Source organism: Sarcophilus harrisii, chromosome 3 (genome assembly GCF_902635505.1).
Source record: "Sarcophilus harrisii chromosome 3, mSarHar1.11, whole genome shotgun sequence".
In the NCBI taxonomy this organism is placed as follows: Eukaryota; Metazoa; Chordata; class Mammalia; order Dasyuromorphia; family Dasyuridae; genus Sarcophilus; species Sarcophilus harrisii.
In genome coordinates, this window is record NC_045428.1 from 418,389,267 (window position 1) to 418,416,155 (window position 26,889).

At 34.2% G+C, this 26,889-nt stretch overlaps 1 protein-coding gene across 1 annotated transcript in view; it reads left to right on the top strand.

Moving 5' to 3' along the window:
* Nucleotides 1-25,781, top strand: part of CYTIP (cytohesin 1 interacting protein) — a 38,638-nt gene extending 12,857 nt beyond the window's left edge. Inside the window, exons 4-8 of the mRNA XM_003763876.4 lie at nt 4,594-4,696; nt 5,092-5,185; nt 7,048-7,117; nt 17,554-17,620; nt 20,880-25,781. Coding sequence (XP_003763924.1) covers nt 4,594-4,696; nt 5,092-5,185; nt 7,048-7,117; nt 17,554-17,620; nt 20,880-21,355 — 810 coding nt within the window. The 3' untranslated portion in view covers nt 21,356-25,781. The remainder of the gene's footprint in view (nt 1-4,593; nt 4,697-5,091; nt 5,186-7,047; nt 7,118-17,553; nt 17,621-20,879) is intronic.
* Nucleotides 25,782-26,889: the final 1,108 nt, after the last annotated feature.

The window sequence follows — 26,889 nt, forward strand, 5'->3', positions numbered from 1 at the left end:
GGAGACTGACAATAATGTTGAGGTTAAAGGGGGACTTCTCTAGATCAAAATTGTGTGGTGTCTCAAAAAAATTTGCAGGCTCAGAATCATCTCCAAGTCAAAGGGCAAAGTTTATTATAATTGTAAAGCCGATTAATATGGATTAAGTTCCAAAAAAAAAGTTAGCAAACATAAAAAAAATAAAAAACTAGGAGCAAGAAATTAAATTTATAGGGAAAAGGAAGAAGAACCAGATGCTTCTGGTCACTGATATGCTAATTTCATGGCTTAGAGGTGTAGTTGAAGAGTGATCTAGTTTTGACTTTGTTGCCAATGCAGTATCCATAGTTCTCTGGGTAGAGCTCATGGACAACCTTCTGGAGGTGTGTTTGTGGGCCTGAAATGTCACTAGATCACTTGGCAGACACTCAATTTTATTCTGCGTCTGAGTTAACTTTAAGGACCTCAATAGTCTCAGAAAGCCTGTTATCACTGACTAACAGGCAACATTTGTGGTCTTAACATCCTGGTCATACAGAGTAAACTGGGGCAGGATAGCTTAGGGGAAGAAATACATCTTTTCCAGATACATCACTCCCAATGCCAGGTGCCTTTAGGATTATTGCTACATCCTTTCTAAGGGCTGTAACATATAATAAATAAGGATAACTGACATTTATATAGCATTTTAAAGTTTGCAAAGTGCTTTATATTGTGATCATATTTGAGCCTCAGAATACCCTTGTTAGTGATTTATTCAGAATCACACAGGGATTTCATTAGAAGGATCATGAGTTGGACTTGAGTCCCTTGCTTCCAAATTCATGATTCTGTCCCATATTCATAAGGTGGCAGACTAAGAAAGAGCCAGTGGGGACTTCAGAGGCTCTTTTCTCTAGCACTTTTATTTTTCAATTGAATAAACTGAGGCACAGGGAAGCTAAGTGACTTTGCCCATGGTCACAAAGGTAATAGGGAGGATTTGAATCCAGGGCCTTTTCCTCTAGAGTCATTATTACAAATATGTTAGTAAGCAATTTGATGTTAAATGACATTGTTTATTACTTCCATTATAATGATTTTTGGTAAACCATCAAAGGTAGAAACTACCAAAGACAACATTATGATGAAAAATACTTGTATATAAATCATTGAGATGTTAGTGGTGCTTCTTTAATTAAGGTGTTGGATACCTTTTTTACCTCATTTTCCCAGTCCTAGCAGACATTCTTTCCTTCCTGAAATTACATTGTATTACTTAGTAATGACTTGCTAGTGTACTCCTCCTGTATTAGGACAGGACCCATATTGTTTTTGTATCATCCAGTACCATGATAGGGTCAAATTAAATGCTGATTGAATTAAATAGAAGTGTATTACGGGTAAAAACATTAAGTGTAGGGAATTTATTTAATTTTATTGGTGGATAAAGGAAATATGCAGTGATAATTTATGTCCTATCCATTGCTTGCTTACTGAATGACCACGTTTGCAAAAAAAAAAAAAAAAAATGAATTTGACTCCAATGACACTTACTATTGTTGAATGTTTCATTGATGAATTAAATGATTTGGCAGATTAGAAATTTTTTGGTAGGCTATTGAATTTCATTGAAATAAGCATTACTTAATCACAGATTGATCTAGTTCTTGGATAAGGAGATTTTTGAACACAATGCTTTAACTTAAACTTAAACGTATCTGAAGCAGTATAAGATTCTAATTTAGAGATTCTAATGTGGGATCCAGAAGCCCTGGATTAGAATCTTTTTTTTTTTTTTTTTTTGCTGCCATTTACTACCTTTGAGATTTTAGTAAATCACTCAGTCTCTGTGGAATTTAGTTTCCTTATATGGATTAAGTGAATTCTGAGTTTCCTTTTAGCCAAATGGAAAATAATGCCATTGGCATGGGAAAGTCAGTCTAAAAATAAGAAAATGTTTCTTACAAGAACACCTTTTTCATATATAAAAAAAATACAAATGATATCAAACCAACTGCAGTGAATAAGCCTAGGGAAAAAGAATTAAGCCAATTTTAGTGAAAGAAGGCCTATTGGCTACCTTCATGTCATCATTGTTTTAAAGTAGTGCAATGTATAGTGCTTGTTTGAATTGTGTTTCAGCCAGCTGTTTTGAAAAGGACATGACATATTTTCCACACATTTGATATATTCCCTGTTTTGCTACAAAGATACTGTAGTTTATGTTGCTTTGGGGAGGGGTGTTAATGAACTATTACCTGAGTTGTAACAGCAACCGCAGAATCAGGGAAAATGACTATGTAGTTTTCTTGGAGAAAAGAGCACCCTCTTTCCTATGTATAAGTTCCTTTCCACAATGAATTACCACTGCATACATATTCAGATATAAAACTTTAATCAGCTCATCATGCTTGGAGATAGAAGGTACCTGAAAAATCATTTAGTCCAACTACTTCAAATTTCAATGACAAAAATTTCGAAGATCACTATGATATAAATTCCTACCAGAACTATGAGAAACATGTCTTCTTTACCAAATTCAGTCCTTTATCCTCTGATAAATAAAGGCCTGTTAATGGAAACTTCATTGTTATTCTCAAAGACCAGGATCAGTTAATAATTTACAATCTGAATAGCTGTTCCTTCCTTCCTTCCTTCCTTCCTTCCTTCCTTCCTTCCTTCCTTCCTTCCTTCCTTCCTTCCATTTACCTTAAGTGAGACTATAATTAACTCTTGCAAAACCTCTTGTCTCTTCATATTAAGTGCACACTTGGGCATCTAGTCTTTGTATAATTTTGTTAATTATTTGTGTTTGTACAATTTTCTTTATTTAGAGTTTAGTTTTTAATTAATGAATGAAATAATTTATAGTCTATTTGTTCATTCTGTTAGTCCACTAAAAAAAAAGATGAAGAATTATATGCTCTTTAGTCAGTTCCAAGTATCTATTTTCAACGGTTTACAAATAGAGGAAAGGAGAGAATGAAGTAGCTGACTCTGGGGAATCTGTTAGAGAAAAAGGTTCTCCCTTTTTCACTGTGCCAATACTGTGCTCAGGAGAATTAGCATGACGCAGGAGCTAGAGCATTGAACATGGAGCCAGGAAAATCTGGGTTTTGAATACTGAAAGCTTGAGCAAGTCACTTAACCAGTCAGCCTCAGTTTCTTCATACCTGAAGTGGGAGATAACTATATCTGCAGTACCAACCAACTTGTAGAGGGAGTATGGTGGTATGGATAAAGAACTGGCTGGAGGTGTAGGCATTTGTGAGTGTAGCATCACATTGTATCTTTTTTTAATCTTATAAATCAGGGTTGGCAATTGTTGATATGAGAACTCCCTTCACCAGGCAAATTGCAATCATTGTGCATCATATAATGCTGTGGCCAGAAAAAAAAAATCTGGTGATAAGCATCTCTTAACTTAAATATGATGTTCATTAGGAAACAGTATATTGCTAAGTACACTAAAGCCTTTTCAACTTGATAGGAAACTCCAGAATTTTCAATCTGTTGGAACATAGGATCTCTTCATACCATGATCAAGCATCAGAATGGAACTCTAATGGATTTTAATAAGAGCCTCTTTGATAAATCTGAAATATTACCCTAAAAATTTACTATATACATGGAGATTGAAGAATGGTTTTCTATTGTCTTGAAAGATTTGGCTGTCTTTTTGTTCTTATTGTTTCTGTATTAAAATGTTTGTGTTGATTGATGATTCTTGTTATATAACATAAAAGAAAATTATAAATATGAAAAGAAATTTTATAGAATCTGATGCAGAACTCAGTTGCTTCATTTTGATGTATTTAATTTCTGTTTAGGAATATTTAAACCAATTGCTAAAATTAAAATATTTATTTTGATTCAATGCAAAACTAGGCCTCATTAAACAACAAGGGGTGGGGAACTCATTAAGCTTAGGATGTTAGGACAATGTGTTGATCCAACATATACTCTGTGTTTCTGTGACAAATTAAAATAATATTTTTGTCAAATTGATATAATAGTAGAAACATAACTTTTTCTAATTTAGTTCTCTGACTAATGAGTCTGTAGGTATTCAGGGCAGGCGTAACAAAGCTTTCAGAAATGAAGATAATTGAGTCAATTACTATGCTTCTCTATAAATGTGGGACAGATTGTCATTATTTGTGGAACACTAATTTAAAATAATTAATCTTTGCATATTTCTTTCTATACCTACATCTTCTTATTCTAAGGTAAGAAAATCCCCAGGTAGAAATGAACATAAAGGGGATGTCTTTCTTTTCCTTGTACCATGATTCTTGTTCCTTTAAGAAATAAGGAAAAGTGTATTAATTAAAAAATGTGCAGTAATGAGTATTCTCTAAAGTTGGAATAATTAATCTCTTGAACTACTCTTAACTCACCCTTCTATTCTAAAGTTTTACAATTTTCAGGCTTTGTTCCCTGATGACACAATTTATGGTGATCCATAGTGACAAAAGATTGCCTAAAATTGCACACTAACCCTGGTTGTAATTTGGGGGAGGGAAATTTATATGTGGTATGCATACAAATTAAGAGGGGAAATTTTTTCTTTTAACAAATGAATTTGAAAGTTTCACATAGTAATCCTGAATCTTGCTTTCATACTTACAGACTTATCAAATGCAGAACCAAAACACCTGTTTGGCTGAGTTGTACACATATATTTATAAAGTACAAGAAGAAAGTCCAGCTTACCGGTCTGGACTGCAGACTGGTAACTAACTTATACTATATTTTTAATGGGGTGATTTGGCTAGGGGGGACTTCCTTCACCAGAACACTATATAATAAATGTCAGAGGCTAGATTTGAACTCAGGTTTTCTTGACAACAAGTTCATCTCTTTGTATTGTATCTTATAATGTTTCTACATTTACTAGAAGAACTATTTTAAGTGTTTAGCTAGAAGTAACATTTTTACAGAAAAGGTTAATCATATGTCCCCATCTTCCATATCTATCCCAAAGGCCTGTTGAATTAAAATGAATTTTCAACCTTTTTTTATTTCTTAATTGAGAAGAGCTTTTTGGTTTGGTTTTGAAGTACAAACTCAGGAAGGCATCCTTTTTCATAACACTAATTTCTTTCTCTCTTTTTTTTTATCCTCTAGGTGATATCCTTGCTAATATCAATGGAGTTAACATGGAAGGTTTTACTCACAAGCAGGTGGTTGAATTGATAAAATCTGCCGGAAACAAGTTAAGGTAACTATTTGGTACCTAGTATAGAAATATCTGTTTTCTAGAATTATTTTTGCTCAAAGAAAGTAAGGGAGAAGGCAATATGGTCCAAGTTTTCCATCAGATATAAACACATTTTTCCAGTTATTTCATTCAAATGAAATTATGAACATCATAGTATTAGTGTATCTTCAGTTCAGATACTTAGGCTTTTAGGGTTAAAGATTTCATTTTCATTTGTAAAATATTCCAAACATAGTGGACTTGACATAAGTTTTTGGGGGGCTCAGAGGAATTTCTTGGATTTTGGTGGTTTAACTTGCACAGATGAAGCACTTTTTGTAGGGGTTTTTAATCCTTTTGTGGATCCTAGAACCCTATAGAAGTTTGATGAAACATGTGGAACCCTTCTCAGAATTATGTTTTAAAATGCATAAAATAAAATACATAGATTTGCAAAGGAATAGATTATATTTAAATACATTTATCAAAGCATTAAAAACCTTCATGAACTTCAGGTTAAGAACACTTTCTCTGTTGTTTAAAACAATAGAATCAATAATTCATATGAAAAAATTCCAGTTCCTTTTTTACCTTATGAAAGGCAGTGTTGCAAAGTACAGACAAAACTGGCTCTAAGACAAAAACTATTGTTCAAGTCTGTCTTCCAACACATACAAGCTCTGAGATCCTTGTCAAGTCACTCAGCGTCTTAGTGCTCTAGGCAACAATTTTGATTTAAAAAAAATTAAAACTACATTTTTAATCAGGAAAATCTGTATTCTCAGACTTCTACTATTGCTTTTCTTTCAACTCCAATTCATTTAGAATAAAAGAAAAACAAGTGCCTTTTTACTCTATAATCCATTTCAGATCTAAATGCTTTAAAGCTGAAGTTGATTTTTTTATTGTCCAGTCATTTCAGTCATGTCTGAATTTTATGACCCCTGTTTGGGATTTTCTTGGCTAAGATAGTAGAATGGTTTACTATTTCCTTCTCCAGCTCATTTTACACATGAGTAAACTGAGGCAAACAGGATTAAGGGACTTGTCCAGGGTCACTCAAATAGGAAGTGAGTGGGACTCTATTTGAACTCAGGAAGATGAGTCTTCCTGACTCTAGGCCCAGTATTCTATCCCACTGCACCATCCAGCTATCTCTAGACTCTTAGAACACATCAAATCTAGTTCTGAACAAATGATTATCTGTTCAGATTAAATATGTCTGGCAGAGAGCAATCATTCATCTTGCCCTCTCAATATTACTTCTTTTAGTGTAAATATTGTTGCCAAAATGTTTATCTTAGTACTTAGCACTCAAATTCTTAGATTAGATAAGATTAAATGATATATAATTTATTAATTACACAAAACATTTAATTTCTGTTTCCCTCTCAAGGAAGTTTTTTTCTAGTTTCATCTGAAATTTTTAGAGTCATCTGAGAATTTGAGTGTTATATTATTCTCCAGAGCCAGCACTAAGTTGAGGTAACTAAGTTGGGACTTAGCACCAAAATTTAGTGTCCATGGACAACATTTGAGATCATTTAGTTGTATAGAAATAGTTGAGCTTTTCAATTATTTGCTAACTAGTTAGCATAACAGCTAGTCAGCCAATTAATGATAATTCTTGTGTAAGTTTAATTAGTGTTATTAGTAATTATAATTAGTTATATTAGGATAGCACAAGCATTATTCCTCCTAGTGGCTATATCATAGATAAGTTCCAGCACATTTTATGTCACTTTCCTGGTATAAAAATGCATTGTTTTGACTTCATTATTCACAATCACAATTAGCATCAAGATATTCTATGTTACCTAATACACTGTATCAAATGTTTCTGATGTGAAATGTTCCCCTCCCTCCCTTTTTTCTTAACACAGGCTAGAGACAGTTAATGGAACAATGATTCTTAGAAGGGCAGAGCTTGAAGCCAAGCTGCAGGTTCTGAAGGTAATTTAATTTAATGCCACGTAGCACATTTTTCATTCTTGAATGAATGAGATGTGCAATGAGGGTCTATTTGAGAAACTGAGATAGTCCTTGAAGATGAAATGTGATGATGAGAGTCTAAAGTGCTGAATGGTCAAGAGTGAGAGAATTCCATCTGCATGAACATCAAATTCTGTACACCAATATTAAATCACTACCTCTTCCTCCTTAGATGCTTATATAGAATGTGCCAAAATTGACTGAAAGGAACACAGCTTGACAAACTCTGTGTGACTATGTCTGACTGTGTGCATTGGGATTTGCTTTTTATTTCAAAAGAGTAGAAATAGATTTTGAGCACCAATTTTAAGAGCAGCATTATGCAAAATGATGGTGTTTTGCTAAAGACAGAAATTACATAGCTATTCTTGAATGACTGGTCTTGATGCTCTTTTTATGTCCTTTTAGTATTCATACATTCTGTCCCCTGAAACTATTCTTTCATGGTTCTGTTGTTGCCCTTGTACTAGTGGCCTCGGTAAGTCTATAATCATGTTGAAGAGTAAGAATGTTAATATTGCTCTAGGACACATTGCATGGAACAGGACACACCATAAAAATCCCTGGGATTTGCAGTTTGAGGGGGGTTAACATACAAATCTCTTGGATTTATGAGGCACTACCAAATCCAGGAGCATAGGATAGCACTCATTTGTATGCCAAGTCAGAGTCCCACATTCCACATGACTTAATAGTAGGATCCTAAATTCACCCTTCCATACAAATGGACCTTCCTCCCTCCTTTTCTTCCTTCCTCTCTGAGAATGAGAACTGACCTTTGCAGGCAGAAATTGCATCTTTTACCAGCTAATAGTAGCTCCCAGTGTTATATTATAGAAATAAAGGTATTTATTTTTCTCTCTCTTTGTCTCTCTGTCTTTGTCTTTTTCGATCTCTGTATGTATCTCTTTTCTTTCTGTCTCTGTCTTTTGTCTCTCATTTTCTTTCAGTCTCTGTTTTGGTATTTCTGACTTTGTCTTTATCTCTTTGTCTCTGTATTTCTGTTTTCTATCTTTTGTCTGTCTTTCAATCTCTGTCTCTGTATGTATCTCTTTTTTTCTGTCTCTGCCTTAGTCCCTCATTTTCTTTCACTCAGTCTCTTTTTCTGGCTCTTTGACTTTCTATCTGTCTCTCTTTCTCTTTGAACAAGGTATAGAGTTCTTTATTGGAAAAATCTAAGGTCATCTTCTGAAACTTAGGTACATCAAAGGACTCATTGAATGGGTACCAGTTTCTTCAGGTGACCCTTTTGATAAGACAAATGGTAGCATGGGAAAATATTCTTGAAATTTGCAAATGTCCAGGTCTCTAGAGTGGAGAAGTGTAGTAGGATCTAGAAGCACACTGGCAATTTGTGTGTCTTTGAGAACTAGAAGTGGCTCATATTCAATAGGCCTGCCAGTGAGGCTATCCTCAGGTTTTCCCTCAAGCATCCAAGGACACAATCTACACTTGATGTTCAGATAATCACATAGTTAAATTGAATGTTTTGAGTTGTTTCCACTTTAGCTGGGAGATGTCAGTTTATATTAGGTTCAGCCTATGTCTAGAAAGCCTCTGCTTTCTTGAATCCAAATATCCTCCTTAGCCAGAGATAATGTATCAGAGTAGGCCTGACTTCCTTAGGACCCTTGTAATTAGAATATGGTACATTTGAACCTGGAACAAGCTTTACTGCATCTCTCCCAAGTCTCGCTAGGAAATATTGAATATGCCAAATTTTCAGGTGATTCCACAAATCTGAGGATTCTAAGAGCTCAAGACTAAAGCCTCATTATTGTCTCTATAACTTTGCCACTCCTGTGTCCCTACATTCTCTATGTCTTTTTCATCAATTTCAATCTAATGCTTTTTTCAGAGCTTAGCTCAAATCCTTTGAGAAACAACATGGGACAATGGAAAGAAAGGGTCTTGGTTTTAATCTCATAGGACCAAGATGCCAATCTTATCTAACCACTTGGTGTCAGTGTGACCTTGGTTCCTTAATTTCTCTGGATCTTATGTACTTCATTTGAAAAATGAAAGAGTTAAATTAAATAACCTGTGAGCCCCTTCTGTCTACCATTGAGCTCTTCTAAACTCACATTCATAAACTAAAACACACAGTCCAGTACATACACAGCAGCATTTAACATCAAAATCATTCTCTAGTTATTGCACATGTCCATGTTTTATTTCCCCAACTTGATTGTAAGATCTTTTAGGATGGTATCTAGGCCTTCTAATTTTTTTATTGTATTTTCCATATAACTTAGGATATTTTGGAGAATAAAATCAGTGTTCACTGTAGAGAGATAAAAATTTATTAATTACTTACTATATACTAGCATATGTAATATGCTAGTGATATAAACGGAATTTTTTTTAAAAAAAGAGTTTCTAGACTCATTGAACTTACATTCTAGTAATGAGTAGTGAACCAGTAATTGGTAGAGGGGAAGGATATTGTTGTCAGGAAGCTAAAGTCCAAAGAATAAGGAGTGGAACTGGCAGTGAAGTAAACATGGCTGATGAACCTCATAGAAAGGTGGTCCAGGAAAACAACTCATCCATCAGAAGAGAGAGGGGGTACACGCAGAAGCATTCCTGGTATAAGAAGGCTACTCCATAAATGTTGGACTGGCTTAAAAATAGAACATCTCTAATTTAATTTTTAAGTCAAAGAACTAGTAGCAAGGGTAATAGAAAGACCACAGAACTTGGAAGTGGGTGACCAGAGTTGGCAGTTGGTTCTTGTCACATGACCTGGAACAAAACACTTGTGTCTTCATCTCTAAATTGAGGGTGATAGTCCTTGTAGAATTAGTTCATAAGATTGTGAAAATGGGTTTTTGTAATCCATATGATGTTATTAAAAATGTAAGGTACTATAGTTTTAGTCTTTTTGTATGTGAAGCTGTAAACTTTTATATACCTTTAAAAATGTATATTCATTTAATACAGCAGTAATAAAACTACTGTTTTTTTCTTCCTTTCTGAACTTCCTACTTTTCTCTTATGTGTATTTTAAAATGTTTTATTGATGCTCATTTCTTTTTTTCCCTTTTTACTGCTCCCCATCAATTCCCCTTTCTCCAAGAACTCTTCTTGTACAAAATAAGTAGGGTGACACAAAATAAATCAATGATTCATTTATTATGAAATAATTTGAAATGAATATGTATCAAGTTGTATGTCTTACTTAATAATTCTGGTCCATGACCATCATTTTGTCAGTAGATAGAAAAAAGAATTCCTTTTCATTGTTCTGAAGTTGTGACTAATTACTCAGTAGCCTCAGCCAGAATTCCTATGTCTTTTAAAGTTATTTCCCTTAATATGATAGCTGTTCTAGTTTTGCTCATTTCATTTTGCACAAATTCATACAAGTCTTCTGAGGTTTCTCTGAATCTGTTATATTCATCATTTTCATGGCAATATTCCATTATTGAGATATATAATAATTCTCTCAGACCTCTATTTCATGGGTATTTGTTTAACATTTCCAGATTTTTGCTGCCATACAAGTTGAAGCTATAAATATGTTTGTACAGGTGGGGCTTTTCATTCTGTCTCTGACTTTTTTTTGATATGCTTAGTAATCATAGCACTGAATCAAAGGGTTTGCACAGTTTGCTACCATTATGATTTCAGCTTGTGCAACACTATCTTGTTCCAAAACATTAGGAAATAGATTTTTTTTCTACAAGATCCTTCAGACTGTCGATGTGTCTTTTGACATTCAGCAATTTCAATGCAAGGATGGGGTGATGGTACAAAGTATGTTAGAAATTTGGTTCTGTTATAAGAATCAAAAGAAGTCAGGCACTAGTAGCCTTCCCAGAAGTCTCATACCTAGATATCTTCTTCCAGAATACAGACTGAGCATTCTGAACAAGCAAACTTATCTTATAGGAAATGACTAGTTACTGATGTGGCAGTCATCCAAACCAGCTGTCTTTGTGCAGTAAAACCATCAATGATTTAGAGTGAAGATCAAAACCTATGATAAAATAGAAGGGATAAAGTTGAGAAAGCACTGGGAACAATAGTAAGAGCTTCATTTAACCTACTCAAAACAGCCTTCAGTTCTTAAAAAAAAATGAAAAAGTCAACAGTGATAATTTTGATTATCATTTTCTGCGAAGATTTAATTGATGAAAAACTATGGCCACAATGAATAAGCCAAAAGAATCTTCAGAGTGTCTTAGCCAGAAAACACTTGATCCCTTTCATAAGTGGAGATATATGGAAATATATATTCAAGGGCAAAATCTTCCAATTACCCCACTATTGTTCAGGTTTGGAGAATAGCATATTACTTAAGTCTTCAAAACGTCTCTTAAAAATATCCAAATAATAGTAGAAAAAAACTCCCATTTGAAGACCAGAAATAAAATGTTCTATGTAGTTATTGAGCTATATATAATTTTCATTTAGGTTGTCCTAGAAATTTTATAATGGTTAGGTACTAGGATTAGATTACTCCATGCTAGAAAAAGTTCCTGACAGAGCAAGATAAATGCTTTCTGCTAAACACCTTTAAAAGTAGAATAGATTGTCATCTTTTCAGAATTAGACCTGGTAAAAATGAACAGAAATCAATAGAAAGCTTGATGTGAGACTCAAATGGATATATCCTGCATTTCCATAGATGAAATGTAGGAATATGGAATGCATTTTCAGAGTTTCTTTAATGATATATTTATGCATCATTGATAAGAGAAATCAATGAATTTGGACATTATTACTTCATTTCTCCACAAGCTTGATGAGGAATTTGAAGTGTCACTTAAGAAGACAAAGTCAGGAAGAGTGACTGGCCTAGACAATGTGTATTCTGAGAGAATCGGTATGGGAGCACAAATAGTGTTGGGAGCATTGGGGACTCTTTTTACAAGATACCTCAGGGAAGGGAAGAAATCAAAAGAGTGGGGGAAAAAATCATAGAATCCATTTACCCACAAAAGGTGATTTAGAGAACATCAATAACTATATTATTATCTTTATAAAATATTTATGAGATCCACACATATCAAGGATATCTTTGATGAATATATGAGAAAGGAATAGGTAGGTTTTCATAAACAATTATCCGCAGCAGACCATATCTTTAATGTTATGCAATTGACTGAAATGTACAGATAATGCAAATTTTTATTTCATTTTTTGATTACAAAAAAATTTTGACTTAGTAGGATAAAATTCAGCTTTAAAGGCTTGCCTCCAACAAGGACTCCCTTATGCCTCTATAAAAACACTCAGGATCCCTTGATGAATGAGTTAACAGAATTAAGGCTGTTCAGTGACCCTCTGATTATTAATGTCAAATGAAGCATAAAACATTGAGATGTGTGCTTACCAAAGGTATTCACCACTAAAATGGAGAATGTCCTATACAAAATCATAATGGATGAGGGAATTTTTATAAATTATGAGACCTCCCATAGGTTCTTGATTGGGGATAATATTGTGCTGATTATTTAGAATTCCAGAATTGTATAGTATTTTCCAGATGAGCTCAGTTAACCTCTTTATGCAAATGATTCCCAAATCTATAGATTCACCATAATCTCTTTTCTTCATACCAGACATACATGACTAACTCCTATCATATAGCTCCACCTTGATTTCCCATCAGCATCTCAAATACAACATGGGCAAAAATGGACATCATTATATTTGTCCTCAAACTCATGCCTCCTCTCTATTTCTGGTGGTCAAAGGGTGCTGTCATCTCCACAATCACCCAACCTTGAAGTCATTCTTGCTTCCTTCCTCTTTCAGCCTCCAAATTCAATCAGCATCTACATCATGTCTAATAGTCTTTCATGTCATGTAAGTTCAACATCAACATTTCACATCTTTTCTCTTCTCTCCATTCTAACTTCCTAATTCAGGTCTTTATCATCTCTCATCTAGGCTATTTCCCTACTTCCCTTCTCTAATTCATTTTTTACACAGCTTCCAAATTAAAATGTGTGGTATTAATCTGAGTTAACTAGTATCTTTAGTCAAAAATATTCATTAGCTACTTTTTGTTTGTAGAATAAAATGATTTCTCAACATTTACAACTATTCACAATCTGGCTTCAGCTTATCTATTTTATTTTTTAATTGCGAAATTAAAATAGTGCCCCCAATCTCACATGTATTCCTATATATACTGCATGAGAGGAATCTGTATAAAACTGTGGCTTTCTGTTTTGTACTATGTGTGTATATCTTGTAAGTTATTTTACACTGTGCTGATTGTACTCTCTTCTGAATCTTTTTTTTTTTTTCTTCTCTGTATAAAAAAATGTTTTCAATAGTCCTTTTGTGGGTGGACATCACTTTTGTTACACTAGTGTATTCTTTTACCATTGTTTCTCTTTCTTCGTTTATAACACTCAGAATAGAACTAATCTACCTTCAGGTTCTCTGTTTTACTTATTTAATACCTTCATACCCTTTAAAGTCATCAAAGTTATAAAGGAATATATTCTACTGCTCCTTTTAGAATATTTTTCCTACCTCATTATATAGCCCCTTCCAGTTGCTTAAATAAATTTGCCTTTAGGTTTCTCTTGACTTTTGCATTTACTTTTCAAAGTTCTTATTTAATTCTGACCTTTTCATCATGAATATTTAAAAGGTCTATATTCCATTGAAACAGGGGTTTTTGAACTGGGGGCTGAGAACCTTAAAATATATGAAGATTTTAATAACTCTTTTAATATAATTGATTTTATTTATTAATGTAAGTATTTTATTCAGTGCAATAAAATATTACTCTGTGAAGAGATCCATAGATTGTACCAGGCTGCTAATGGGGTCATTGACAAAAAAATCCACTTTTTTCTAGTAGAAATGTTCAATTTTGTAGGATTAGTTTTTCTTAGTTATAAGTTCCTATCTTTTGGATATTGGTATTTCATGATCTTTTCTCATTTATTTTGGTAGATGACATGTCCTATGTAATTATAAATCTGGTTGCCTGATACCTGAAGTTCTTTCTGGAGTTATTTTTTCTTTTGATAAGTAGGATCTAGATTTTGACTATAACATTTGTAGAACTTTTCATTTTGGGAGTTTCTTTTTAGAAGGTCATCAATGTATACTTTCTGTCTTAACTTTGCCCCTGGTCAGATCTAAGCAGTTTCTATTTATGATTTTTAAAACAGAGTGTCATCATTTTAGGGAGCATAATAATTCTTAAATTTTCTCTTTGTTATCTGTTTTCCAGGTCATTTGTTTTTTTCTTATATTTACTATGTCACATTTTCTACTATTTTTAGTTCTTTTTACTTTTTCCCATATAGAGAATTTAATTTTAAGTCTCTGCTTTTGATTGCTATTGAATCACTCATTTTTGGTTAGATTTTTGGTATCTCTGGAGCCATAGTACAAATTGGTCCTCTCATTGTTTCTCATACATAGCACTCATTTCATCTCTAGCCTCACCTCCACTTCATAGAAACAAACCTCTTCCTTGAAGACATAACTAACTGTAGAAGGGCTTTCTGCATGAAGCCTTTTTGGCATCCCTAACTGCTGGTTTCTGCCTTCCCTAACTACATTGAATTGATTTTGTATTTAGTCTGTATATATTTACTCTGTCCATATTTTTGTATGCACATGTTGGACCTCCCAGAAAAATGTCAGCTCCTTAAGAATAAGTATCGACCTCTGAGGTTGCCTGTTCCAACACCTTCATTTTACAGATGAAGAAACTAAGGCCTGAGGAGGTTGCATGACTTTTTTAAGGTCACACAATATCTGATCTTTGTAGAGGTTATTTTTACTCCAGTTTAGGAAACTAAGAAAGTACAGTGGATAAATAGTTAAGAATACTAGAAAGCTCTTATTCTGTGCTCTTGGGTAAGTTGATTAATTTTCTCAGTTTCAGTTTCCTCTTTCAATGAATGAGGCAAATTATCTTTTCTACCCACCTCATAGCAGTGGTGGAGATGATCAGTTGGGATCATGCATATCAAAAGCTTTTTGGAAAACACTTACCACAGAGAGTGCTGTGAAAGGATGCCGTGACATGATTATTGTTAATAATGTCATTATTATCATCAAGTTTATTTCTGAGATGAAGAATTCTTCCTTTCCTTCAAACTGGAGGAATGTATCTATACCAGAATATTTCACAGTCAGAGAATTGATGGAATGATGTGGGTATACGCAAGTCAGAGTCAGAAAATTGCTTTATATTTCTTTATTAACATGGAAGTCTGAATCAAATCTCTGAATATAGTTTGCGTCAAAGCAGGTACAGATTCTACAGAGAAGAGGAGAATTTAGAGGCAAATTAAACAGAAACCTGGATAAAACTAGAAAATTCTCTGTGGCTTTTTTTTAAAATGCTTTAATATTATTTTCAGCTTAAGTGATCACTTGTATTTTATTGCTTCATCTACAAAAATTTCTGAGTCCTAGTGACTGGAAATATTTTTTTTCAAATTCAAAGTCAAAGTCAAAATAAGGTAACTGGTAAACTCTGGTTTGCTCTGTCTGGTTAGTAAACTCAGAAGTAAGAGGCAGTATGGCTCAATGTATGGTGGAAGCTATGGCTTCTGAGAGATATGACTTCAAGTTTTGCCTTTTCCGACACACATTAGTTGTATGATCATGGGCAACCCTTTAAACTCTCAGTATTTAAGACAACACTTTAGATTCTGAAGTTACAAATTATTTGCAGTCTGTATTAATGGAGACAGTTTCCACACCAGAAGTTCCCCATACCAGTGAAATCACCAGTCCTAAACCAAAAAGCAAACTACAATTTCCCTTCTTGCCTTTTATAGCTAGCTTATTTCATTTGCTGTGCTCTACACTAAGTCAGGAGGAGAAAGAGAATTGTGGCAGTAGATGCTCTTTATTATGGAGAAGGGGCAGTGGAACATATGCCAAATTTCTCTGTGGGCCTCACTTGCCCCAGGATCATGACTGAGACTTCCAAATGAACCTAGTGCTGGACTATCAACAAGAGCTAGGATTCAAGCAGTGAAGCAGGCTCACAGCCACCACCATCTTAGTCCAGAAAGAACTATGAATGAATCAAGCCAGACCTTTTATTGCTATGCATAACAAGAGAGCAATAGCCACATAGCATATTGGCAGACACAAATAGTGCTGTAAAATATGTCACTGCTGAGTTACCTGACCTTGAGAAATTAAAGTTGATCAGTGTGCAGAATCTATAGAAATGCAGGAATAAGTTTAATTGCTTTTGGCAGATTTTAGCACCCTTCCTGTAAATTCATCATTTATGCTTACTTTTTTATTTTCTGCTTTCTAATCTATACCTCCCCCCATACATAATTTCCATAAAAGACTTCTTGGTACCAACATGGCCCTCATTTCATTGATACACATGGGCCAACTGGTACTTTCATGGGCCAAAATATGATACCTTAAAAACCTATTTCTTCCTTTATTTAACAAGAATCTTTCCACATGAGTGTGGTGGTTTTGGTGCCAGAAAGCTACTTACCTAAACTGATAATATTGTCAATTACACATATATGCATACTTCTAAAATAGGGAGAGAAAAGCTAATTATAAAATCCTACTTCCTCATACTAAACTGATGCAATATTATGTTGCAGTGAAAAGAGCAGTGGAAAGTCCAAAAAATGAGTGAATCTCAATTCAGGTCATTAAAGTGATCTTTCTAAAGTTTTGATGTGATCATGTTACTCACCTATTACCTAATTCTGAGGATCACATAAATGTCCCTCTTGGCATTTAAAGGTCTTCAGACCTTGGCCCCATCCTAACTTTTCTTCCTTATTACACATTACTCCCGCCCATATGCTGGAATTTAAATTTGATCTTTTCTGTGGTTACCACATATGACATTCTCTTTTTATTTTTATTGTACTGGTTGTTTCCCTTGCCTATGATATGTAATGCCTGTGTGTATATATATATATATATATATATATATATATATATTAATATGCATAATATAACATATGTAATATATAATGCCAATTATATATATATATATATAATATCTAATTTCCTTTAATAACCAACTCAAGACTTTGTCTCTCCCCCTGCCTCTCCTCCCACCAATGAAAGGTGTTTGGTACATATATACCTATATATGTGCATGTTGAAAAGCCTCTCTAGAATGGAAATTCCTTTAAGGCAGGATCTATTTGACTTTAACCTTTTTTGTTCTCAATGGCTAGCACAAGACTTTTCTTATAGTAGATGTTATTAAATGCTTTTTTATTAACTGAAGGCTCAGTTCAGTCACTTAATAGCTTTGTGACCCTGGGCTAATCATTGGACAAGTTAAGTTCTCTATCATCTGTAGTTGGTATAGATGAACTATAATATCCCTCTGAGCTCTATATCCTGTGATTCTTCAGAGTTCTTCACTAACTAGTAATTTTTTTTTTTTTCTTTTCTTGTAGCAAAACTTGAGGGAAAAATGGGTGGAGTTCCGAGCTTTGCAGTTACAGGAACAACGCCTGCTTCATGGTAAATGCTGGTTTCCTGCTCAGAAACCACAGTCTCATCTTATTATTTGCACAAGGCCTTCAGCAGGAATTGATGTTAAGGTGTTTTAAGGTCTTTGTCATTTAAGGAAAGCTTACATTAGCACTGATGTCTTTTACCCTTCCCTGACCTGCACATGCATTTTTATAGAAGAGGTATCAGGATAGCAATTTGGAAAACCATCTTCTAATCCTGACTCCTCAATTACTCTGTTGTATACCTGGGAAAACTTTTGGAAAGTGCTTCTAGAGTTCATGATACTTGGACTTGGGGATCTACTTTTTATATTTTATCTAGGATTATTGTTCTTTATGGTTTCCATTTAGGGAAAAGATGGAAGAATCATAGATTCGTGGAAGGCTAGATTTGGAAAAGACGTTAAAAATATCATATTGCATTGGAAAGAACAGCATATTTTGAAGAAGAAAACTTGGGTTAAAATTATATTTACTACTTTTGCATTTCTCATATTTCAATCACTCTTGCAATCTTCACACCTAAATAAAATATTTCATGTAATTTAAGAGATATTCAAAATAGATAAAAATATCATATTATTAAAACTATCTTTAAAACCAAACAAGAATAATTATCTTGAAGGTTTTTTGTGAAGATCAAGTGATGTACTATTGTGATAAGCACTTATCTCTATTCTTTTGAGCAGGTTACTAGATAATCTTAAAAATCCTTTCCATTTTAAAATCCTATGATCAATTCGAACCTCCCCCATTTTATCAAGTAGGAAATGGAGACCAAGATATATTTACTTACTTGCCTATAGTCACATAATAAGGAATAGAGTTAGGAAATAAATCCAGGTCTTTAAAGGATCTTCAAGCTAATGACCACTTGGTTCTTGGTTAAATGTGAAGATTGCTAAGAGTGATTGGAATATGACAATTAGCAGCTTCAGTATTTCCTCATTTGCTACAGAATTCAAGATGAACTAACAAAAAATGAACATTATAGTCCTTCAAACCTTTCTTTGTCCTAGAGGACTTAAATGATCCATGAGTTATCTATGAGCACAAGACTTGTCTGTCTGTACCCATGGGCTTGATATCTAAGGATAACTGTTAAGATCTGGAGCACTGAGCTGTCCTGATTAACCTTTGTGGTCTTGCAGGATCCATGGGATCTGTTCTTCAGTGGGAGATGAACTTTCTAGGGTCTTCATCAAATATGAATGTGATCTTTCTAAGGATAAAAAAGAATTAACAAATTTGTGGAATAAATGGGAATGAGGGAAGAGATCCTGAATAAGTGAATTTGATCTTAGTTTCCTAACACCATAATTATGGGCAGAGACTAATCATACTACTAATCAATAGTAGTATCAAATATGATTTTGAGAAGAATTAAAGCCAATTGGAGTGCTTTTTTTGACTTTATGACCTTGTGAGCCATACTGTCCATGAGATTTACTTGTCAAAAATGCTGTCATGGTTTGCTATTTTTTTTCCCAAGTGGATTATGGCGAATAGAGGTTAAGTGACTTGTCAAAACTCACATTTCTAGTCATTGTCTGAGGCTGAATTTGAACTCAGGTCTTTCTCACTATACTTTCTCACTTCTCACTTGAACTCACTTTCTCACTGAACTCACTTTCTCACTACAATACTCTACCTCAGTTTACTGAGCCATGTAACTAGCTCATTTATACATACATGCATTTATGTATGCACATACACACAAATATAATACATACATGTATCTATACACATACACATGCATGTTTATTTAACTTTAGTATGTACTATGTTTATGCAACAAATTTCTTTAAATAATTATGCTTTAAGTAGATATTACAGTTGGTTTCTATTTCCCTGTAGACAGCCCCAAAACAAGTTGAATATGAACTGAAATCTATCTTAATAGAAAAAAATTATATATAATCCATATGGATACAATTAAGAACTGAGTCTATCTTTTTGTCTTGGCTTTAACTTTTTTGAAATAAATTTTATTAGAATGTATATTTCTTATTAAAGAAGTACCCTGAAGTAGTGAGCCAAAAGGGATGTGTGCTATGAGCACTCAATGAACATTGAAACATGAAATAAAAATGTCCAAAGATATATTTAATTTTATTATTCTTGAAGTTTACAAAGTTGTGGATGTGTATTATTATGATTTGCATATTGGGAAAGATTCATTTGTTGAATCATTCAGGAAACTTTTATTTAATGTCCATTATATGTAGTACTACTATACCAGGTAGCAGGAGAAAATTCAGGAAAAAATAAGACACAGGCCCAATCCTCAGAGAACCAACAGTCTAATGAGATAATAAGACATATAAAAATAATAATAAAAGTTTGCCTTGTGGTGGTGTAAGATTTACAGCGTGCTTTTCTAACAACCACCCTGTTAGGAAGAGGTATTATCTTCACTTGTCAAGTTGAATGACTTGGTCGTGATCAAATAGCTGGTAGTTGATTAAAGATTAATACAACAAGATAAAATATTACATAAAAGAGTTCAAAATGCTGTGAAATAAGACAACTGTGACTGTGTGTGTGTGTGTGTGTGTGTGTGTGTTGGGAAAGAAGGGTGGCATTTCAAAAAGGACTACCTTGAACAAAAATTGGATGGAAATAAGAAAGCTCAGGTTACTCATGATCACTGTTTATACTCACATTTTAAAAATAAACTCTTAGAATTATTAGGTAATTACAGTGCAGATAATATTCTCTATATTCTTTAACGGGTTTATCAAGAATGGAGAAATTAGACTTTCTAAAGTTAGGAATTGATCATTAAAATTTAGCTATTGGTCCTGGATGGTTATGGGGTCATTCTAGGCTCTTGAATGAATGAATGAGATAACTTTAAAGCCTAATATGAATATTTGCATTCCTCTATGTAGACTTTTAAAGGACCATTCACCAGAGATATATTATAGTGGAAAATGTTGTATTTCTTTATTTTTCTTCTTTCTTACTTTTGACAAACAGTAGGAGTTAAAGAAATGATCATTGTCTTTAGGATATGATATCTTGATATTAAGGAAAGGCATGGATATGGAATGAGATGATTTGTCTCTGATGCTTACCAGCCATCACCTTCATCTTTCTAAGCCTCAGTTTCATGTGCAGATAAACTCATACTACCTACTTTAGAGGACTGTTGTTCACTACAGAAATCTGGCTTACTGTTGAGTTTATTATGCAACAAATCTGCGGGCAGAGGGATTTCATCGCCATTCCATAGGATGACTGGCTTATTTTCTCATTTTTAGGTGATGCAGTCGACAGCTCAGGGCTGGAAAGTTTGCAATCAGAGGACTCTTTAGTGGAAAGCTCATCAGGACTGGCTGCTTCTTATCAGAACCGTAACAACCGCCTTTCCAGTGAAAGTAGCTGTAAGAGCTGGTTGAGCTCCATGACTGTGGAAAGTGAGGATGGTTATCAAATGTGCATGTCTGAGGATTCATGTCAGGAAACACTGAGCCGGCAGACTAGCATGGAGGATGAGTGTTTTTTCCTCAAGGATGGTGACATGGCACTGAGGAAGTCTTCCACCAGGAGGAACAGGAACATCAGTACTGCCAGCAGTGGTTCCATGTCCCCTTTGTGGGAGGGGGGCAGCAGCAATTTTGTTAGCATGTTTGGGACTCTGCCACGAAAAAGCAGAAGGGGAAGTGTTCGAAAACAACTTTTGAAATTCATCCCTGGCCTGCACCGAGCTGTGGAAGAGGAAGAAAGCCGATTTTGACAAGGGAGGAGCCCTTTTCAAATGAGCTCATTCCATAAGGACTTGCAATAATCAAAACATATGGGATAATCTGAACTTCAGCCCACCCAGAAGAGGGCTTACGAAACTGACAAGGGACCTCAAGGCAGTAGTGGCCTTTATTTAAATGATTTGTGTACATTTTGTTGCTGTTGTTATTGTTGTTTCTAAAGCACTTTTGAAACAACCAAATTCACAAGGGAGATAAGTCTCCCAACCTCCTCCTTATTATTTGGGTGACTGTGCAATTCATTTACTTTTCTGGGTTATAACAGAGGAGGATCTATAAAATAAAGGCGTTGGACCCAATGATTTAGATTATCCCACTTAAACAAATTGTTGGGGATAGATTTGATTTATTAATGCACAAGAAAGTACATGTCAATCTGGTCTTGCCTATGTAAGGAAGGGAAATGTTCTTATTTAGGTTGCCCATATGAAAAATAAGCTTGAGCTTTTAGACTCAAATCAGAAAACAAACAAACAAACCTGAATGCCTCAAGCAATATGACTGCTTGGAATAATTTTTTCTCCCCACAGGGTATTTAGTGGGTTTCCCTAAAACCAATGTGTAATCTGGGTATACTTTAAAATCAAGGAATTTCAAAATATATGTTTAAATGTGTAAATTAACCACAGATTCTGGGGACTAGTACTTCTCCATGCCATAAAGGGATGGTAAAAGAGAAGATCATCAGAGATATATCAGGCCAAATTTAATTTGGGAATCAGGATACATTTTTCTAACAAAAGGGGTTATCAAGACTTTAAAATGGGTTACTGAGGATAATTATTAATTCTCTTTCCCCTGAAAGCTTTAAAAACATGAGAGATTCTCATCTTTCAAGGCTAGTTCAAGTGTGTTCTTTATTGAAGATGGGATAAGGATTGGATCCCTTCACAACATATTTAGGTTTTATGATAATTTTCTCTGCATTGTCCTAAGGCCTAAGAAATTTGATCCCAAGACATTTCTCTTTGTCACCTCCCAAATTCTAATTGTACCTTTTTGAACATTCTTCTATCCATCAGGGCGCATAGTCACTAAGGCTTCAAAGCTCCTGGGATGAAGATGATTATTACTTTCACCCTGGAGAAAATCATCTGAATTACCAATAATAATTTTTAGTTTTTTCAAATAATATGTATTTCTTTGGGGGGGTAGGGAGAAGGGGAAAAAAGAGAGAAGAGTTTGGGTCTACTACCACACATGAATAGGCTTCTAAAATAATCCAAAAGTTTCATAATTTTGGAGAAATAATGAAAATTTATAATGTTCCTAAAGAGAGAGCAAGCAGGCAGAGAGAAAAAAACCTGATGGCATTTATAATGAAAAGTCTTTTCCTACTGTGATATTAAAATTTTTCTGAATTCATAGCAATATAGAATTTACAAGAAAGAGATATAATTGGGCTTCCAATAAATCATATTTGATATTGCTTTGGTGCTATCAAATTTTCATGGGACACTTCCCTCTACAATTATGCCACCATGAAAGGAAGGATTTAAAATTCACAGTTTTAGGGTACTGTTTAGACATGTCATTTGTACTCTATTTGGGAAAAAATTTATGTGAAAAGAAAGTTCTGATTGTTTCTGTTGTTCTGGTCATCCACAAGCAAGTTTTCTAACCTGTTCGTTTTGAGAGCAATTGATAGCCTTATCTCTTACCAATAAATTATGCTTGGTACCAATATTTTGAGAGATGATGTCAAATAAGTCCTAACTGAGTGTGTTGTTTTTCTTTAGATGTAATTATTTCTCTTCGGGCTTGTGATAGACCAATCAGATTAAATGTTGGTACAAATGAATGCAGTATTTCAACTTAATCGTACCTCTCTAAGAACCAGTGGAAATAAATAAGCCTTATTTATTTCAGGAAAACTGAATTTAAAACCTCATGTATCTTGATAGTTGCCTCATGAACAACTCACAGGAAGCCTGAAAATCATCCCCCCAGTAATCAGTAGTTCTTTGGGTCTTACCATACTCTTTGGGAATTGCAGAATATCATGCAATTAAAGTGGAAAACATATTTTGTCACTTAGCACAAGACAGGAAACTAAAACTTTGTAAGTAGTGAGAATATGTGGGAAAAAAGGACTGTGGGTTTGACTTAACCAATATCTCTCTCAGGTCTCAATTTACTCACCTTTTGATGATACACTCAATATTTGAATTCCCTGGATCAATTTTCAGAAAATTTCTGTTTCAGATCTTCCTAGAGTAGTAAAATGATTCTTTATCATTTATGATGTCAGATATACTTTTAAATTACTGGAATACATCTAACAGGATGGAAATCATGACATAGGCAAGTTTCATTATAATTGGTAATTATTTTAGGCTATTATGACTCCAGTGGCCCATTGTAGTATAGAGGTGACCTTGTATTATAAAGGGCCATGAAAAGAGATCATAAGCAAGTCCTATCAAAATTAAAAATACTTGTGTATAGGCTGATTGATGAACTGTGAGTCTTTGATCCAAGCACCAGCTAGCTAAGTTTAAAGAAGCTAATGAGGGTGACTACTGGGTGATGAATTTTTCTAGCCATAACTGATCTTCAGAAACCTTCATAATACAGATATAGATTTAGAATTGTACAGGAACCCAAGAATTGTCTTTCAGTTTCTTCATCTTACAGGTCAAGTGACAGGATAATTGGATCAGAAATTTAAAACTGCAAGTGACCTTGGAGACCAATAAGTCCAATCCTTTCATCTTTAAGATGAGGAAACTATGCCCCAGAAGAGTTAAATAGCATTCATTCACTGATATATTAAATATTTTTAAATGGCTACTGTGTTTAAGACACTGTGCTACAAAGGAGAATAGTCTCTGCTCATAATGAAATGACATTTTACTTGGAATTTGGGAATAGAAAACAACATATATATCTATGCCAATAGAAAATTTATACAAAGTAATTGGGGGCAGAAAGGGAAAGGATATCCCTGATGTACAAAGTTACAATCAAGAGATGAAATGTCATGTTTAGGAATGTCATACCCAAGGTCAGCTATGTAGAAAGGTTTGGGATATATGCCAATGAAATCACAGATTCTTTCAATACTGAAGTAGGAGAAAAACTAGAAGTAAGTAGATTCAAAAAAAGCAGTATCTAAAAATCTAAAAAAAAGCACAAATGCAGGAAGCAAGGGCATTATCATATTTGATCCATTTGATGCATACACTGGTCATCAAAAACTTTTGGGGAAGTGACAGAAAATTACTCATGATCTAGCTTTTCTAATTCAAAGCTCTCAATGGCATATTGAATCATCTATTTCCAAAATATGTTTTACTGGTAAATAGTCAACAAATAGTTAATAACTTTTTTTTACCAGGTATTATGCCTAGTTCTAGGAGTACAGGAAAGACAAGAACAGGCCCTGCCCTTAAGAAGTTTACATTCTAGTGAAGATGACAACATATAAATGTGCACAAACAAGACATACATAGTTGAGAGGTGATGTTGGGGGAGTGGGATGGAAACTGTTTTTGATAGTTTTTTATGCCACTTCTCAAGTATAAAGCATTGTTGGTAACATTCTGTAGCCAAGTTATGCCAAAAATATTTTTCCTATTATAGGCCACTTATATGATCATCCATGTAAATATGGAAGAGACCCAGAAGCCATCTAATCAGTTGCCATGGATCATATATAGCCACTGAACTTTCTGGAACAGAGGGATGACCAGATCAGACTTGTACTTTAGTTATATCAATTTGACAACAGTTTGGAGGGGGAAATTGAGAGGGGTAAGACTGAAATTAAGGATACCAATTAAAAGATTATTGGAAAATTCCAAATGAAAATCATAGGATATGAACTAGAATGGTAGCCTGAGTGTAGATTGTAGTGTAGAGAGAGGGACAGATGTAAGAAATGTTGTCAAAATAAAGTTAGTGAAATTAGGTATCTTAGGTATGAAGGAGAATAAAGAATTGAAGTTTACTCCAAGATTGCAAACTTGGATGACTGGAAGAATGGTGGTGCCCTTGACAGAAACAGAGAATTTAGGAAGAAGGGTCTAATTTGGGGAGAAGATAATGAATTTCGATTTGAATAGGCTGATTCTGAGATATTTCTATCGATCCTGGTACAGATCTACAGAAGGCAATTCATGATATGGAATTAGAGTCCAGGAGAGATGAAGTTTTGATATATTAATTTTGAGTTGTTAGTGACTATTTGGGTTAACATAGAGATTTATATAACTGCACCATGACCAAGTTGGGTAATGTGGGTACTTGTTTCCATATGCTGGTTTAAATTCATTTTAATCTTATATAATAATAGATTAGAATTGATCATAAATCAGTAAAAGCATTAAATGGCCCAAGAATACATAGTCAATTGTCCTTACAAGTCAACTCCACAGCCTAGCAATAACAGTAAAACTGACTGAAAAACATACCAATAAAGTAATGAAACTTTCTCAATGCACAACTCAATGCCTTGACTTACCTCCCATTTATGAATACTAATACAAGTAAGTGGGAACGCTCAAGTTTCATTCTTGTTTCTCTTTTATGGTAACAAATTATATACTAAGGCTAATGCTTCCTGCTCCAGTTGTGGGTGCATGGTTCTACTTGTAACTAATTGCTAGAGATGACTTCATGTTAATGAAAACCTTTTTTCACTAAGGGAGAGGGAGAGGGAAAGAGAGGGAGATATAGACAGATAGATACAGAGAGAAAAAGAGACACAGAGAGAGATTGAAGGTAGGGCAAAAAGAGAAGAGAAGAGAGGAAATTTGAAGAGAAGAGGTGATTTTTTTAATGCTCTGAAAATAGGTCCAAATATATAGTAGTTCATTTTGACTAGATCTAACTAGGTCTGTTTGAAGACAGTGTTCTCATTTCCTGACCACAGTCTGTGACACTGATCTTGAGTTTCAGAATCAAAGAGACTGCCACTGATTAAAAAACAGGATGTGGGTGGGATTGTTAAGCATATGACTTCTTAGACTTGAAGTTGGCCAAATTGTAGTTGGAAAAATAACATATATAATTCTAAATCTTATAATGTGCAATAAAGGTAGTTATTATAAAGGGAGGCTGTTTCTGAATTTGATTTTAATGCTAGCAAAGTTTTAGCATCTTAGTTCTCTATCCTGACTCAACATTAGTGAGGAAAAGTACAGGTAGATTTCTGTGAGTAACATGGAAAATTCTATAAAAAGAATTATGAAAAATGCAAAGAACCCAAAAGATAGCTGTGCAGCAGCATGTCCTTTCATGAATGTTTGAGGCTTCCTATCTTAGGAGATAACCTAATCACAGAAGCATAGAGTTTAGAGCTGGAAACAAGGGTGTGTGACAACCAGCTGGAGCCTGAAATCTGATTGTTAAATTTTCAGTGTGAGCATTATAGTTGGCAATCAGTAAACACCAAAAATCGGAAATTGTTTTAATTGCCTACATTTTAAAAAGTGATGGAAAAATGTTAATGATGCTGCTTAAATTTTGGAGATCAGATTTTTAAATATTTACCAACACACCC